The sequence below is a fragment of the Suricata suricatta genome, chromosome 11 (assembly GCF_006229205.1).
Source record: "Suricata suricatta isolate VVHF042 chromosome 11, meerkat_22Aug2017_6uvM2_HiC, whole genome shotgun sequence".
NCBI lineage: Eukaryota > Metazoa > Chordata > Mammalia > Carnivora > Herpestidae > Suricata > Suricata suricatta.
In genome coordinates, this window is record NC_043710.1 from 24,417,475 (window position 1) to 24,436,311 (window position 18,837).

At 41.4% G+C, this 18,837-nt stretch overlaps 1 protein-coding gene across 3 annotated transcripts in view; it reads right to left on the reverse strand.

The window, feature by feature from the left end:
- Positions 1-2,445: 2,445 nt before the first annotated feature.
- The window catches only part of C11H11orf74 (chromosome 11 C11orf74 homolog), a 61,977-nt gene continuing 45,585 nt past the window's right edge, over positions 2,446-18,837 (reverse strand). For all 3 annotated transcript variants that reach the window (XM_029956928.1, XM_029956926.1, XM_029956927.1), the window contains 2 exons: positions 11,761-11,900; positions 2,446-2,689 (listed from right to left, as the gene is read on the reverse strand). In XM_029956928.1, coding sequence (XP_029812788.1) covers positions 2,525-2,689; positions 11,761-11,900 — 305 coding nt within the window. In that variant the 3' untranslated portion in view covers positions 2,446-2,524. The remainder of the gene's footprint in view (positions 2,690-11,760; positions 11,901-18,837) is intronic.

An 18,837-nucleotide genomic window follows, 5' to 3' on the forward strand; every position in this document is an offset into this window, starting at 1 on the left:
TCCACCGCCTTAATTCCGGCTCTTATCTCCCATACAAACTATTCCGAGAGCCTCCAGCCAAAAACTCCTCCTGATTGTCCTGAGCAAGCTCAAAGGTCACCCAGCCCTCCATTCATGATTAAATAAATACTCCACTTGCTTTGCCCCAGTAACCTCTAGGATGCGCTGCTCTTACAACACAGATTACCTCCTGCTGCACTGACGCCACAGGCGCCACTTTAAATGTTCTAGTAGCCTCATGAAAAAGGTAAAAAGGAATTGATGAATTTTAATAATACATTTTATTTAATCTGATATATCCAAAATATGATTTCCCATGTAATCCATATAAAACATACACTATTCTACAATTTTTCATTTTTAACTCTTTAGAGTCCAATGGATATTTTACATTTATAGCATTTTTAAATTAAGTACTAAGTTGTCATCAAAAATAACTGCTCTGTATTTACCTGTCATAAAAGTTACAGATGAAAAAGTACAGTCACACACTGTGATTTGTTCTAAACCTACTTGAAAGTTTGAGAATTACTGCATCGAATATCAACTTTTTCAAAAAAGACTTGTGAGGCGCCTGGGTGGCTCAGTTGGTTAAGCCTCCAGTTCTTGGTTCCAGCACAGGTCATAATCTTGCCGTCATGATATCGAGACCCCAGCAGGCTCTGTGATGAGTGTGGAGTCTGCTTAAGATTCTCTCTCTCTCTCGCTCTCCCTCCCTCCCTCCCTCTACCCCTCTCCCCTGCTTGTGTACTTTCTCTGTCTCAAATTAAAAAAAAAAAAGAAAAAAGAACTTGTGCCCTTCTTTTCTTTCCTTGTCACTGGCATACAGTATACATGGTTTTATATTTGTATACATGGTGAAACGGTTACCACTGTGAGTCTAATTACCTACCATTTGTCACCTCACAAAGTTAATACAATGTTATTGACTATATGCCCCACGCTGTACATGACATCAACTTTTTAATTTAAAGTAAAATTAACATTTCAAAGTCAGTTTCTCGGTCATACTAGCTACGTTTCAAATGCTCAACAGGCCACCATGCAGCTATTGGCTATGGTACTGGGCAGCGTAGCTCTGCTGTAATCAGTGTGTATGTCTGTCTTCCCCACTAAATCAGACCGCGTCTAATTTACTGCATCGTCCCCATTGCCTAGTGTGAGGTTTGGCGTGCAAATGGCGTTATGAAAGTTTGTTGACTAGATGAAGAAAAATAGATGTGGAAATCACTGGCCTCTATAAGCGGTGCACACAAGCACAGGCCTGCATGAAGACTCAGTAAGCCTTCGTACATTTGATTTGTCACTGATCCCTTTACTATTAAAAATTACTCCAGACCTACCAGTCCCCCTTTTTGTGCCCTCACTGTTCTTTTCTCCTTCCTTTAACACACGGATGGGTAGGACTCACAATCAGCTGTTCATAATACGTTTCCACATTCTCCAGTTCCTTCTCTATCTAGGTCTTGCCTTCTGAAATTATATTTTAAGCTTCCTGAGATCAACATCATTCCTTGTACTTTGTAACCATCATCACACATGACCTAATGGCAATAATAAAGTACAATAAATAAATATAGGACGCATATCCAATTCTCAGATGCCCTCTTCTTCAGTGAAGCCTTTCCTGAGCCATCCCAGAAGTCCAGCCTCTCAGCACTCACTTGCGCACCACTGTCTCTGCGTGGCGGGGACCGGGGACCTCCTGCCACCAGTGCCTCTCTATGTGCCAAGGTGTGTTTTGCATGTCCTTCACCCTCAACGAGGCGGGATGAGACCTCCAATCTTGCAATACCCGGTGTTATTATTCAGTTGCTGTGCTCCCACCAAGATGGACCCTTCTGTTCCGTGCACTGTGGGCACCCTGGCAGGCCAGCTGCCGCTGAAACGGGACAGCCAAGGTGTACCGGGGTACTCTGCACCTGTCCCCTGGCAGGGCGCCTGGGGCTGAGGCAGTGTGCGGGCCAGGAGGAGAGCATGCCCTGGTAGGACAGCTGAAACTCCAGCAGTTGCCGGAGGTGGGGGTGCTGAGAGGGTGGGCCAAATAGGGGAAGGAGACTGGGAGATACAGGCTTCCGGTGACAGCAGTATAGACAGTGTAGTAGGGAACACAGTCAGTGTGGACAGTGTAGTAGGATCGTACGGTGGCACGTGGTAACTACACTTGGGGTGAGTGGAGCGTAACCTACACGCTCTCGAATCGCTACGTTGTGCACCTGAAACTAACATCACGTTGTGTGTCAGCTATACTCGAATAAAAAAATTTTTTATAGGTGTCACCTCCTGTCCCCATCTGCCACCTCCTTCTCCCCCACCTCCACGGGATTCAGCTCACTATGACAGAAGAGAACCCTGTAAGTGCAGAGATCTCTGTGGTCTTCTTAGCTGCATCTCCCTACAAACACCCCGATCGATCAACGCCCAAGTAAATTTCCACAAAGGGAATTCTAGTGGGTCCACCTTTTATTCCAATGTCGCTTGAATAACAACACGATAAACATGAACACAAAGACATCCTGGTGACTCAGTCGTGGGGCTCCTCCAAGTCTGTGCTGGTGAGCTGACTCTGCTGCCTGGACAGCCGTGTGAGCGCATCCATCTCCGCAGGAGTGAACTTGGGGGTGAGCACCACAGCATCATAATCAAATTCTTCATCAAGTGAGAAGGGCTGAACTGCATCTCCGAGTACCTGCAAAAGGCAATAAAGGAGAAAAATCCGACAATCACTGGGAACAAAGAAAAAGTTGAAAACATAAACTCCCTTTTAATATTTAATTCAACTTTTTTTTAGACTTCGGCACTCTCTGCTGATTAAGCTGTTTTTAAGTAAAGGAATAAATTCAATTATTCAATGTGACCTAATTTAAGTCTCTGAATATGCCCCATTTGTACCATCCTGCATCTGAATGAATATCATTAACTAATTCCGCCCACAGCAAGAATCAGAAAGTCTCTCTTGTACACATTCATTACATTTTTACCACTTGTAGTGTTAGGGCTAGAAGCATATGGAAGAACTAAGAGTTACATTAGAGAAGCCATACCTTAAGATTTTGATCAACCTTAAATACACCTTCACCATTTACTAAATAAAAAACTTGTATCAATAAAATAATTTTCAAGTTTATTTATTTATTTTTGAGAGAGACAGAGACAGCATGAGCAGGAGAGAGGCAGAGAGAGAAAGACAGACAGACAGACAGACAGAGAGAAAGAATCCCAAGCTTCTCATTGTCAGTACAGAGCCTGTCTTGGGGCTCGAACTCACAAAACCATGAGATCCATGACCTGAACTGAAACTGAGAGTCAGAGGATTAATCAACTGAGCCACCCAGGCGCCCCTCAAAAAAATTATTTTCAAAGATAACAATACTCTACACTCAATAAACTTACTTCTTCAGAAAACACCTATAACTCTTGGGCCAATAACAGTGGGAATCAAAGCACATAGTATCACTTTAAAAGTCCAGGATCCCTTTTTCCTACCAAAAACGTTTTTTAAATTGTTTAAATTTCTACTTATTTTCAAGGGAGAGAGAGGGAGAGAGAGAGAGAATCCAACGCAGGCTCTAAGCTGTCAGTACAAAGCCCAATGTGGGGCTCAAACCCATGAACCTTGAGATCATGACCTGAGCTGAAGTTGGATACTTAGCTGACTGAGCCACCCAGGCACCCCAATTTCCTACCAAGAATTTTTTAACTTTTACAGAATTTATCTACAAGTCAGAGTAGCTGCAAAGAGATGTAATAATTTTGTATCTACTTGTTCATAATCTGTGAGTTTTAAAGACATCCTAAAAGAAGGTAGATAAAGAAGCATGTTTTCCAATAAACAAAAAGAGAATTAATACCTTAAATCACATTGTATCACCCCTTAAAGAGACTCTCCAAAAGCAAATGGTGTGTGATACAATGAAATTACCCAGCACCTCGGTGTAGCTCTGTAATAGGTAGGGTGATGCTAAAATAATTGAAAACCATGGTCTATGGAAGAATGAAAAAAAAAACGCCCTGAAGCTATAATCAGCTTTAAATATTCTTGCATTTGGTGTTATCTCATTGAGTGGATTTTGCAATGTTCTTGAAAATAGAGCATGTAGCTGAGAAACTATGTGCTGTTATTAAAGGTGAAATAAAAAACGTTGAAAAGTGGATTTCTCCTATTTATTTGGCACGTTGCATCTGGCGGTCAGGCGTACAGTGCTAGCAGCAACCACGCAGCCGTCTACCACCCTTTCTCAGTAAAACCAGCAAGAGAACACATTTCAGAGCCATGCTCATTTCCTCTTTATTTGAAAATGTCTGCGTGCTTTCCTGACAATGACGGGAGCTGCTGCGGACTGAGTTCCCAACGAGTGTCAGCCCCAGTACCCAGAACGGTGTGGGCATTTGTGGGCATTAGCAGTCCTCTTCAAATAGGCCATCGATTAAAGCTCTGAAAGATTAAGTCACTTGCCTAAGGCTATTGCCCAAGGATATCTCCCTTATAATTGGTAAGGGAGAGAAGCAAGATTTGAATCCAGGGCAATCCGCTTTAGATAAAGCTTTACCTTTTCAACAAAAACACGAGTAGGGATCAACCTGGGGCTTTTTACTACGCCAAGTCATAGCTCTTGGGAAGAAAAGACCTTTTCTAAACAAGCTATGCAATTCTCATAGCTTCTCATCAAAAACACATTCCAGACTCCATGTAAGACCATGACTGTCTTTAAAGGAGCAGCTATGGGGGGCCTGGGTGGCTCAGTCGGTTAAGCATCCATCTTCAGCTCAGGTCATGATCTCCCGGTTTGCGGGTTCGAGCCCTGCGTTGGGCTCTGAGCTGACAGCCCAGAGCCGGAGCCTGCTTCAGATTCTGTATCTCCCTATCTCTCTGACCCTCCCCTGCTCACACTGTCTCTGTCTCTCAAAAATAAATTTATAAAAACATAAAAATAAGTAAATAAATAAAGGAACGGCTGTACATCAGTCTGCAGAGTAACTGATCTGTCCATTTCGGTCACTTCCTAAGATTAAATTTATCACCACAATTAAAGTGACAGAGTGATAATACTGTTAAGAACAGCTGAAATGAGGAACGTATCCACAAGGACACAACATGCTCATTTCCTGAATACCAGCATCCGTGTCATTTCCGCCTCTATAGGTAGTAAGCGCTGGAGCTGGCGGACCTGGGCATGCCGTGTCTGGAGCTGATTCCCACAGATCCCGGGAGGGACGAGGAGGCGCCCCGTCTCTACCAGTGCATCCAGTCTGATGGGACTCTTGCTGCCCTCTCCTGCCTCATTAAAGTCCTGGCATCTACTTGTCTCCCAGTTTCAGGCTGCAAGCACCCATATGGGCCCCCTGCTCTAGGAATTTGAACCCCCCCACACACACTGGTCTCTAAACCTGACCTAAACCTTACGAGCCACTCTCACTAGCAGTCGCTCTGCCTTCACCCACCTCCCTGGATGCAGTTTCAAAGGAGACAAATCCCTTTGCTGTGCTAAAACCCCAGTGATGCCAGGCCACACTCCTCACACTCCCCTGCATAACATGAACAACTCTCACGTTCCCACCCCTGTCCCTTCAGTTGCTCACTCCACAAACATTTATCGAATGTGTAATATGTATTTGAGATAGGGAACATGAGGATGAAAACAGCAAAACCTGTGTCCACAAGGTCTCCTAACTTCAGGAAGAAGATACAAGCAAATGAATGATTTCAACATCATGTGCCATTCTGTCCAAAGAGAAATACAAAACAGGTTACAGAAGCACAGGGGGAAGTGCCGAAGCTAAGCTTCCCCTCACTGAGGGGAAAATTGCTTGTCACCTCACTCATGACCCACCTTGTATTAGCAGTCCAGACAGAGTAAGGCTTGCATGGTGGGCTTCTAGACTCTCTGATGAGGGCTCACTCCCACAGCGAACCTAGCTCTGCATATGCGCCCCCATCACCTCCGTATTCCCTAAGGTTCCAACATATCTTGCAGCCATCTCTCCAACATTATGGTACTAGAGATGTAGAAGTTCATCCTTGAGTAGAAAAATCTTATTTTCCTCTAAGGGTTTTTTTTTTTAAATACACTTACATTTTTCTCTGTTATGGAACAGGATTTTCTTCATCAATCATTTGGTATTAACCAAAACAACAGCAAGGAATAATGTTTTTAGTTAGTCAATAAATTTGATGCCAACAGCAGAGTTATTCATTTATAATACACTTAAAGTTATAAAAGCATACTTAAAAATATAAATTTCTTCACCTGGAAACTTAGTTATTAATGGTAGCTGTTGTTGGATTAATTCCCTAGGCAATCAGTTAAATGCTGAAATATAAAGGCAAGAAACCAAGAATAGCAACAACTTTTTAAAAAGAATGGACTAATTCATATTTGCAATGCCAAAATGTGATGATACTCAAGATATTTACAAAAATTTTTTTCTAATATTTTATTTATTTTTTTTTGAGAGAGAGAGAGAGAGAGAGAGAGAGAGACAGAGTGATCAGGGAAGGATCAGAGAGAGAGGGAGATACAGAATCTGAAGCAGCCTCCAGGCTCTGAGCTAGCTGTCAGCACAGAGCCCAATGCAGGGCTCAAACCCATGAACCATGAGACCATGACCTGAGCTGCAGCCAGAGGCTCAACCAACTGAGCCACCCAGGCTCCCCAATACTCAAGATATTTTAAACCATGTGAGGGCATCACTGTAATGTGGCCAGGACATCCCTGATTCAAAAATGTCAGAAGATAAGCCTCCTGCAGTCATTCAGATACTTTCTATTCTTTCCACAAATACTATGTTCCTATTAAATTCTAGGGATTGTGCTAGGTGCTGAGGATACAAAGATCAAGACTTGTATGAAATCACAGAGAAAAGAGATAGAGAAATAAACAAGTTATATAGTAAAATATCATAAGTACAAATCACATACTTAGGGAGTATTGGGAACAGAGAAGGGATGCCTAACCCACATACTGGAAGGCAACGGGAAGGAATCAGAGACAGCTCCCTGGAAGAGGTGATATCTAAGCAGAATCTTAAAGCGTGATATTAGTTAACAAGGTTGAGAAAAGAAGAACTTTGCAGATCAGGAGAGTTCTAGTGAGCAGGCCAAGGAAATAAGATACAAAGTTCCACACGTAAGGCTCTGCAAGTAGTTAAGTGTTAAGGCAGAAGCGAGAGACAAAGATGGTAGCAGATCATGCTGGTCGAAAATGCTGTTTATCCTAGAGATGATGAAGTCACTGGAGGATGTTTTTCGAAAGAAAGTAGACATTTGGTCATCTGTGCATTTCAGGTAAGTTCCTTCATTCACTCACATTTTAACTGAGCACCTATGAAGAGACAGTGCTGGACAGATAGATTTGCACAAAACAGAAAGATGCCCGGACCTCTTGGGAGACTAGATCTAGACTGAAGGTAACACAGAAGGTAGATCTGGAGTCTGTGAGGCCAGGTAGGAGCCTGCTGGAGCCGTCCAGGCAGAAGACAATGAGACCAGGAAGCTGAGAGCAGAGACGTGAAAATAATGGGAAGTAAAACTGGCAGCATTTGATGATGGATTTGGACACGGAAAGGGAAGGAGGGGATGCACGCATGAAGGGAAGCAGGTAAAGAAAGATAAGCTGTTTTTAACGTGCTGACTTGAAGGTACCGAAAGGAAGCCAGATAGAGACAACAGGCAATTAAAAATGGGAACCTGAAGCTCAAAAAAAGGTCTGAGGCTGGAGATACAGATTTGGAGGCACAACCGCAGAAGGCAGCAACCAAGAGATGAAAATGTCTCAAGTATGAAAGTGGGAAGAGGTTTGGCACAGAACCTGGAGCAACACGGACTCATCAGGGATGGACAGAGGGCAATCCCCAATGGAAGCAGGGAAAGAGCACTCAGAAATGCACAGAGAATCTGCAGAGAGCAGCGAGGTGAGCCTGGTAGGACCATGAGGGCCCAGCACAGTGGAGTGAGAAGCACAGATTAGAGATCCATTAGAATTAAGACCAGGAAGTGTCCATTGGGATCTGGCAGTTAGAGAGTAACTGGGACCTTTATTCTGTATACAGCCAGGCAGGTGACCAGAGCCGAGGACACTCTGCAGGATACTGAATGAGGAATGCCGGGGAAGGAAGCAGCTAGTCAAGTTTGTCAAGTCTAGGTGAGAACAGAGGAAGAGACAGTAGCCAAAGAGGGCCTGAGGTAAGGAGAAGGCTGTTTTTCCTTTCCTTTTGTTTCATTTCATTCCATTAAGGATGCAAGAGACTATTTACATGTTGAGGAGAATGAATTCATAGAGAACAAAAGAGAGGAGGGCCCTACCATGTTAATACACCAGAAAAAGCCATCCTCGGGAGGTAGTGAGTTGTTTTGTTTCTTTATTTGTTTATTCAGTACTTATGGCATGTCTAGCAAATGCATAGCACTGAACTTGGCACTGGTTCCTTTCTGCTTGTTCATGAAAAGTGAGCTTATGAAGTCACACATCAGCGAATTCAAAGTCCTCCCAGAAAAGGGGCAGACAGGTCATTCAAAGCAGATGCACACTGCAATGCAGAAGACATCGCTGTGACCTTCTAAATGGCAGCTTTTAAAATACAGTAAAAGTTGCGATTCCATGTATGTATTTTAGCTCTTGGGTAGCGTGGCAAACACTGGGAATCTCTTCCTTCAGGATAGGTTCATTTCAGGGATCTAAGCTATATGACTCCAAGGTTTTGGGATTACGAACTGAAATTCTGATTGATTGCAAAGAGAAGAATTTGTGCAATGGAAAACCAAATCCCCTGCTACTAAAAAGAAAACAACGGTGAATTAAGTTATTAACTGCTTATTTTTGCCTAAGGAGCCAAGAGAAATATGTGGATTTGAGGGGTCTCATTTCAAATCTAATTGAAATCTTTTCATAGCATCTTGGGGAATAGAATTTGCACACTGTTAGAAAGCAGCTAGTTTCCTTAAAATTGCTCGTGTGACTTATTCTAAGAGAGACCCTGTTACAGGAGAAATCATTTCCATTCATAGTACCGCACAGGCAAATTAAAGAAAACAGAACTAATGCTCAAATCAATAAGAGCAGCATTTAGCTGTAGGCTATCTTACAAAGTAATATAGTAAATAAACCGTCTTTATAGGTGAAAAAATTTAGAGCCCCATTATGCATTAGAAAAACAGGAGATCTCCCGTTGAAATACTACAAAAGTTTCTTCTGTGAGGAGCAACACACAATTTTTCGTCTTCCTAATGTGGATTTTTTCCTCTATAAAGCTGTCCAAAATTCATCAAAACAGAATAAGGCAAGAAGGTATTCACAAATAGAAAATGGAAGGTTCTTGGAAAATGTTTGACTCTAAGAGGGAGATGCATATGTATAAAACCTGGTAATAAAATGAGGAATAAATTAGATTGGTCTAATCTGTATCAGGAAGTTGTGGCCTCTTCTTAGGCAATTAAGAGGAAGTCAAGGGGCGCCTAGGTGGCTCAGTAAGTTGAGCGTCGGCTTCGGCTCAGGTCATGATCTCACAGTTCGTGGGTTCGAGCCCCATGTTGGGCTCTGTGCTGACAGCGAGCTCAGAGCCTGGAGCCTGTCTTTGGATTCTGTATCTTCCTCTCTCTCTCTAACCCTCCCCTGCTCATGCTGTCTCTCTCCCTCTCAATAAATAAATAAAAAACATATAAAAAAAAAAGAGGAAGTTACGTCATCCGGGTACATTTTCATCTTTTGACACGGAAGTCACAGAAAGCAGCTAGCATCTCGGGTCCATGGCAGTCCCCTGGTAGGTCCTTACAAGACATATTTGCTAGAAATTGATTACTATGATCTTGCCCTGGCAGTAGGTGCCTTAAAATAAGAGTAAGGCTGTTAAACCAAGGCACAGTTGGCACAGTATTATGAGTCTAGACAGTTCTGAAAAGTTTCTCTAACAAATAGTGGTTAAAAATAAAAATCCCCACCAAGATATTCTAGATATTTGAAAAACAGCAAAAGTTCTTCATCTATGTTTCAGAAGTTTGCCAACACAAAAATTGTTCACATCATTTTGATTCCAACATTTTTAAAATGTTCACATTTTCTGGGAAGAAAATGACATTCCTTTTAAAGATACCAACATATACAAGGTTTTAACTTGCATTTTTACTGGCTATTTGATAGATTCTAGGAATCATTCAGTTTCCGTAACCCATCAACTGAAACAGTTTTATAACAATTCCTGACCACTGGCTGGCCCAGCCATTTGTGTGGTCACAGCTGAAGTCAAGAGTATGAGCGAGTCTTTAAAGAAACTGATTCCTGTGAGAAATAACACTGCAATTTTATTTCTTGTTACTCAGAGAAAGCAATCTGTAATTCAAAAAGCCCATTGAAAAGTGGCTATCCCTACCAGTTTATCTGATATGGTTCAGGGGTTTAATATAAGCCTGCAAGCATCCTAGACATAACTTTTGTGCGGTCAGTAAACAAAAGTTCCATGAGAAAGAAGCAATTTAAAATTGAAATGTGTGGACTACCTTTGACTGAACGACTGCTTCCATAACAGAATATCTTCAGGTGACAAGACTGGTAGTAATTGAATGATCAAATAATCAATCCCTGGGGGTTTTATTAGGAAGCAAAAATAAAGAGCCCTTCACAGCTCCTTGCGCCTGATACTCTTTGATGCTGGAGTAAACAGGCTGATAGAGGTCCGTACCCACCACCACCGGCAGCCTGGGCTAGTGCGTGTTTGTCAAGTACTTGTAGAAGAGTTGCAAAGGACTGCAAAGACGACTTTCTAGATGTGCAAGTGGGAGAGACATGAGGCAGAGATGCCGTTCTCCCTGACTGTGAGGCACGCAACTGGGCGACCCTTCCCAATGCCCCCTGCGCTCGATAGGAACATGTCAGGAAGCGGGGGCCCGGGGAATATGGGCAGAAATGAAGAGTCTTGGGAAAGAGGCTGCTCCAACGCTCTCCTCTGCTGCCCTCCAGGTAGGGAGCTCACCGATCTCAAACATGCACAGGAGGACAGTGTCCTAAGGCCTAGTGGGGATCCAGAGAGAAGGAACCTGGGCCTCTGATGACCCCGGGGAACAGTACAAGTGCTCAAAGGTTTTCCATAGACTGTTGTATGAGAGACATAAAGTGCTATGTCTTTTCAGCCACTGAATTATTGTTGGGATTCTCTGCGACAACAGCTTGGCCTTACCTTAACGACCACAAGATGTTTATAGGACCTTGGAAACAAGAGTAAAAAGAAAATGGCCAGTTCAGACCAAAAAAGAGAGAATCTATTGCATAAGACCTCAGGCAACACTGTCCTATAGCACGACAGACATCATGAATTAAAAATAGTTTCCATATCAAAACATAATAGCTCTCTGTATTTTTAAAATCTTTTTCTAATGTTTATTTATTTTTTAGAGAGAAAGAGACAGAATGCAAGCAGGGGAGGGGCAGAGAGAGAGGGAGATACAGAATCTGAAGCAGGCTCCAGGCTCTGAGCTGTCAGCACAGAGCCCGATGCAGGGCTCGAACCCACAAACTGTGAGATCATGCCCTAAGCTGAAGTCAGATGCTCAACCTACTGAGCCACCCAGTCACCAGGCTCTCCATGTTTAAAGAGAAACACACCCTTTAGAGATAGATGGCAGTCAGAGTGATGCAATTAAGCAAACTGTACTTAAAATTTTCCCAAATCTAAGAAAAATTAAAAAGCACATGGATATAGCAGCATTTCTCTGAAAGGAAGAGTTACAAAATCAAGGCGATTTCAAAACCGATTGAACTCCCCGCGGAGTACCTCTTCCATTTGTTGGCGTGCTCCTCTCCCAACGGGCGCCAGCTCGACCCCGGAGGTGAAGGGCTTGGCTACGGAAGGAATGTGAGAAGGAACATGCGTGCAGACGTCCTCCTCCACTTCTCCTGGAAGCAGCGGCAAATCTGTCAGATACAAAATACTTCACTTGATCCTTTCACCACGTCCACAACTGACCTAAATCACCTAGAAGCCTACAATAGCCAAAGGAATGAAGCAAAAACGCTCAAGTAAAGTAGGTTCCTTTCACAATGCTTGTCCTCATTTGGGGATTGATCCAAGGGATTCCTTTTTATTAAATAGAAATCATTGGTGCATTTATTTTTATCTTATTGTCCGAGGTTACATTCCATCCAAAAGGTCCGGGGGAAGGTATCATCTAGGGAGTGACTTGCTCATGCCTCTCGCCCCCAACCCAGTTTCTATCTCTCCAAGAAAGTAAGCCAAGAAGATGCCTACTTTTGCCTCATATCCCTGTATTTTCCTAAGGAATGGCGAGACAGGAAATGGGAGGGCTGATTTCATCCCGTAAGACTCTGGCAATATTTCAAAATCTGTGTGTATTAAAAAAACAATGATGCCAGAAGGCAAGAACTTTAGCTGTCAGCAGAAAAATGAAACACTCTGTCATAGACAGGATTCATGGTCCGATTTTTGACATTGCAGACAACAACAACTTGTTTCCAGTGTGTTCCGCACCATGACAAGAATTCAATAACCAATCTGGGTTTTTTGATCTATCCATTGTAAACGGATATGTTGCCTTATTTTTGCATGTGTGACAGAGCATGGATGCATCATGGTCCGTTCTTCCACAACTTCCTTTGTTTTTTTTTAATGTTTATTCATCTTTGAGAGAGAGAGTGTGAGAGCAGGTAAGAGGCAGAGAGAGAGAGATACAGAATCCGAAGCAGGCTCCAGGCTCCGAGCTGTCAGCACAGAGCCAGATGCGGGGCTCGAACTCACAGAACCATGAGATCATGACCTGAGCTGTAGTCAGCCGCTTAACCGCCCAGGTGCCCCTTCCACACAACTTTCTTAAAGGAGGACAAAACAGAAAAAGAAAGGAAGCACACCAGGCCTCCTCGAGGGTGTACGCTCTCTGGAGCCGGCCAGTAGCTTGCGGCTGTCTCAGGATGCCGCTGCCTGCTACTCCATGATGATCCTAATGAAGACACTAATTAAGTTCTCAGTGGAAGTGATTAATTAACAACAGGCATGCCTTGGCTGCTGCCAGGGGCAGCCCGTATAGGGAGATAATGAAGCAGGTATTGATATTCAAAAACCAAAACATACTTGAAACACATCTCTCACCACTGCAGATATCACCTTCACAAAACGTGTAATTACAAAGTTCTTAGGACTCCAGCGACAGAACACAGTCAGCCTAGAAACTGAATGTGTGTGGGTGGGGGGATGGGGAAGAAGGTAGTTCGACTATGATAAATTACTAGAACCTTAAAATGGGTCCTAATTAATTAGCAGAAATAAAAACAATAATAATAGGCAACACTTATATGAAGGGACATTTTATATGCATTAACTGAGTTAATCTTCCCAACGGCGCTATTACTTTCCATTTCCCAGGCAATGCGCTCTAAGCACTGAGAGTAACCTCATTCAAGGTGCCACAGCAAGAAAGTGCCAGAGCCGGGCAGTCTGGCAGCACAGCCCAGACTCTTAGCCCACGATGTCACATGATGAACTTCTTCTAAACAAGCATTTTCATTACATAAATCATTTAAGTCTATCAGATTATACAGCCAAACTCAGAGCCAAGAAATGTCGCTACAATAGCACATTAGCATGGTTATATTTAAACATTTTGTACCCAGAGACAAACTAGTTTTAAACTCAATAAGGTTGATGGGAAGATTGGCTTTCTAGTATATCCATTTATGAGCTCAAAGCCAGCTCCCCCATTGATCTCCCTGGTGGAACTGCCTAGGACTGAATTAAGCCTGGTCAGGGGCCTGCCAAAACAAATCCAAGCAGAGAAAGGTTCAGGCCTCTTAATGTGTAAACCAGTACCTACCAGACCCACTGGCTGCCAGCGCAAACATCAGTTCATATGTGAATCAAAATCAATTCTGCTTTTGGAGCTATCTAAAATCTGACTGACAATATTATGCACAGAGGAAGACAACTCTCTAATTCCTATGCTGAAACGCTGCCTTCCTAATATGTTTGCAGAAAAGGTAGGATTTTCAACAAAAATGGTTTCTTTCATAAAGATTCTACTGCCATGGAAATAATTCTCTCAAAACAATAAGATTCCGTTTCCTCCACACTTTAAATTCTTATCATTTGTTTCTTCAGTATTGAGCAAAATGCACAAATGCATATTCACCGATGCCTAACACAGCACCTTACACATAGCAAATTCTCAACAAATACTTGAGATAGGAAATGAATTCCCTGCATCTCAACTTTTTTTTTAATATGTATTTATTCTTGAAAGAGAAACAGAGTGGAAGTGGGAGAGAGGCAGAGAGACACGGAATCCAAAGCAGGTTCCAGGCCCTGAGCTGTCAGCACAGAGCCCCCCGAGGCAGGGCTCAAACCCAAGAACCATGAGATCATGACCTGAGCCGAAGTTAGACACTTAACCGACTGAGCCACCCAGGTGCCCTCACTGCATGTCAACTTTTAAACTGAACTGAAAATATCGAACGTCTGCCTGCCAACAGGACATGGTGGATGATGTAAGCTATGGATAATCCTTACCCACAAAACCTAGATTTTGTTACAGGGTAAGATTTTCATACATAAAATCAATCCGAGAATAATTAAGGACAAAATTGAACAGCGTTAACCCTCAAGAGGACAGATTTATAGAAGAATGAAACTAATACATACAGGAATAATCTGGTAAAGCATATTTAATGAAGAAGGCTCTCTTATAGTTCAGCCATTTTAAAATCATAGGTGAGTTACATTCTCTCAGGGGGAAAATGATTGTATTCATTGATGGGAAGAAATGGAATTTCTGAAGTTCTCACTCTCTAAAAATGAAATGCTTTCTGAAATTTAATCTGATCTTGTTAATTGTTATTTCTGAAACAACCAAAGGCATTCTTTTCATCTTAACTAAATACCACCAACCACTTGTTTCCAGCTTGTTCAGCTTGGATCATGTGCACTGTAGAGTCAAGGCATCGCTCAAAAGTGAATCTCAAGGGCAAGACTGGTTGAAAACATTCCAGTGTCTTCTTTCTCAACTACATGGTAAAAATTTCGACATTTGCAAACTATGTGTTGATGCCATGTGTCTTTCCATATTAAGTCAATAATCATAATTCAAAAACTATAATCACATAGTCTAATACACCATTAAAAAGTAAGCAATCTAGGGACACCTGGATGGCTCAATTAGTTAAGCAACTGATTCCTGATTTCAGCTCAGGTCATGATCTCACAGTTCATGGATTCAAGCCCCACATTGGGCTCTGTGCTGTGTCAGCATAGAGCCTGCTTAGAATTCTCTCTCTCTCTCTCTGCCTCTACCCCACTCATGCTCTTTCTCTCTCTCAAAATAAATAAATAAACTTAAAAATAAGTTTTTTAAAGCAAGCAATTTACCTGACATCTGATCATTTAAAGCCTGGCATATTTTTTGTAAGTTATTTATTTATGTCTAAGAGTTGGAACCTTAACTGACTGAGCTACTCAGGTGCCCCTGCCTGGCATATTTATAAAAATTAACCAATTCATTCCTTTGTTGCTGTGTAGAAATGGCAAACATTTTCTGATCAAATAGAATAAAGATAAGAACTACTTGCAGCACATAGTTTTCAGCTATGATAATCCATCTCACTGGTTCTTCAAACATTTTTGAAGACCTCAAAGAGCTTTTTTGTATGTGGGTTATAGCTATTAATTTTCACCATATTAGAAATGACAACTGACAAATTTATAAAGTATTGAATTAGTAACGATACCATTATAAAGTAAATATTTTTATGAAAAATCTCTTTTCCAAAAATAAAGAAAATAGTGGGGCAGAAAGCACTGTTTTATGTTTTTAAATTTTGTAAATGTCTGCCTTAACATGAAAAAAAGCTACATTTTATATTCACTTCTGCATTCAATTTTGGAATATGCTGTTTCTGTTGAAGTAAATGAAGAAAATCTAGTCTCACACAGATATGTAGTTGGAAAAGAGAGGAGAACTTTAATACTCTTTTTATATAATTGTGGCTGTTCTTCTTCGATGTTATATCAAATCTTGACAAATGATAAAGTTTTAAAAAATAGTTTCAATGTTTCAATCTGAAACCATTTCAGTGAATTTTTCATACTGTTACATTAAAATTCATTGGTCGATCTTACACATTGAATGGATCTTTCTCCTATGCATAATTTTGTAACATCATAAATTGGTCATTTGGAAAATACTGGTTCACTGTTTAATGGAGATCTTCCAAATGTTGACACATTTCATTATACAGTATAAAAAGCACATTAGTTACCATTACAAATTTTATCAGAAAAGCCTTTAGATATTGGGAAGCTGTCAAGCTCACAGTACTAGCTGCTAGTTTTCCGAAAATGAATTTTCACTGGATCCATTGCCAATTTTATCATTCGCCATGAACACTACCAGTTGTTTCTCTTGAAGAGACAGGCTCACTCCATTCATTTTTGAGAACTATAGTTTGTCTGTCAGTCATTCTTTCAAGTAAAAATGTTCCATCAAAGAAAGAAAAGAACTATTTCAGCATACCACTCAATCATACAAGCATTTTTCCATGAGACAACCACTGTATTTCGGAATGCAGCAGAAGTGCTTTATGCATACTTACTATTTCAGCACACAAAATGCTAAAAAAAAGGTGTATTCAAGGATGAAGATTTAGCAAAACTAATAATTTCTACCACTTCATCAAGAACATTTTCAGTGGAAACTGGCATTTACTTGAACTACTGATCCATGAGAGTGAAGATTACGATGACTACTAGTATAGTTTTGTGCCACTACCGTGACTTGCACTAAGCTACCAGCATCTTTTCCCACATTGCTTTTGCTACATCAGTGCAAACACCAACATGTTTGACCTTCAGACCTTGGGGTTTCCCTAGGAGTTCTCAGACCACATCCCTAGGGGTCTGCCTGTCTAGCTAACTAATATCAGTCTAACACTTTCACCTATAACACTAGAAAAGCCAGATTAGTTATCAAAAAATCAACTACTTAAAGGCATCTGTAAACAACCAGGCCAGCCCAGGACTTGAGCCCAGGACAAGATCCCAGAGAGATGGAAAGTACTGAGAAATGAGTCCAAGAGTTCAAGATGCGTTTCAACTGATGGCATTTATTGATTTGCAAGCAGAAGCTGAGAAGCTGAAAAGCAAAGAAGAGAAAGGCTAAGTTGTTGAAAAGCTTAGCAGAATTACCAATAGAGTTACAGTGCTATGAAGATAAAAATTAGACTTTCAGGCCTTCAAGAAGAAGGGGCTATGATTTACCTTCAAGGGCTACACCCTGGGAATAAGCAAGAACTACAAGTAAAGCAGCCCCCATAAGGCCTTAAACCCAATCCTAAATCAGCCTAGCCGCAGACTGGATTAAGGTGATCTATTACTACTCTAATTGCTAGCAAAATGTTGAGGAAAACCTATACTGGAAAAAGATAACGTCATCCAGATCCTACATAATATTTTATATACACTATTCAGCATTCAAACAAAAATTATAGATATTCAAAGATACCAGATCAAAAGGAAAAATGAATAAAATAAATATACCCACAGGAGACCCCAGGTATTGGCATTATAAGACATGAACTTTAAAAGAACTGATTATGTTGCCGCAAATACATTACAAAAATGGAGAATCAGTACAAAACTGAAATCTATAAAAACAGATATTCCAGATATCTTTTAAAAGCTAAAATAGCTGAGGGGCACTTGGGTGGCTCAGTTGGTTAAGCCTCTGACTCTTGACTTCAGTTCAGCTCATGACCTCAGGGTTCATGAGATCTCAGGGTTCACACACGTTGGGCTCAGCACGAATAGTGCGGAGCCTGTTTGGGATTCTCTCTCCTTGTCTCTGCCCCTCCCCTCCGCTTGCTCACGCTCTCTCTCTCTCTCTCAAAATAAATAAACTTTAAAAAATGTTTAAGTTAAAATAACTGAAATATTGATGGCTTTAACAGAAGATAGACACAATTTAAAAAAGAATTAGTGAACTAGAATATAGATAGTAGAAAATATTCTAACTGAAGCAAGAAAGGAAATTAAAAAGGATGGAAAATGCAGGAATAAAGATAGATGGGACACGGTGAAGAGGTCAAGGCATAAGTAATGTCTGAAGAGACAAGAGCTGAGAATTTCCCAGTACTTGACAAAAATCTCTACAAACGCCAAGCAAAATGAATTCAAATACAACAATGACAAGTCATTGTGAAATTACTGAAAAACAAAACAAAGAGTTATAGAAGCACCTGAATGAGGGGAACATAGTCTTCAAAGGACCCAGGTATCTTTTTATTTTTTTTAAGTGACTCCATTGAGTCTCTAAGGTTGAAAACCACTGGATCAGGTAGGCATGGGCCCCATCTAATTAGTGTGTCTATACTTCCCTTGGAGAGAAAAAGGTAGACGATGTTGAAAGGGCAAAAATATCTTCCCAATTCTGTTCCCTTCTCGGGAATGGACTGGAAGTTTCCCCATACCATCATGAGGGCTGGGTGGCAGGTCTGCCCTTGTGGCTGACGTGGCTTTCAATCGGGGCCTTCGTAGATAGGTAAGTTTGCACATATGAAAATTGGAAGAACAGAAAAAAAACCTGGAAAAACAGGGATGGAGGAACATTTTGAAGCGAGGATTTTTCTCTCTCAGTGTTTTTAGTAATCTTCTAGACAATAAAAGAACGACTATTAAAAGTTCTAAGTATAAAATAAAGAAAATGCCCAAGCTATAAGTTGGCTGAAATACATCTTTCTGAGCTCAGGACCTTTACACATGCTGCTCCTTATGCTGTTCCTGGACTCTTCCACCCTCCCCTCATCCTCACCCCAACCTCTCTCATCTAGTTATAGCTACAAATCTCTGATCCCA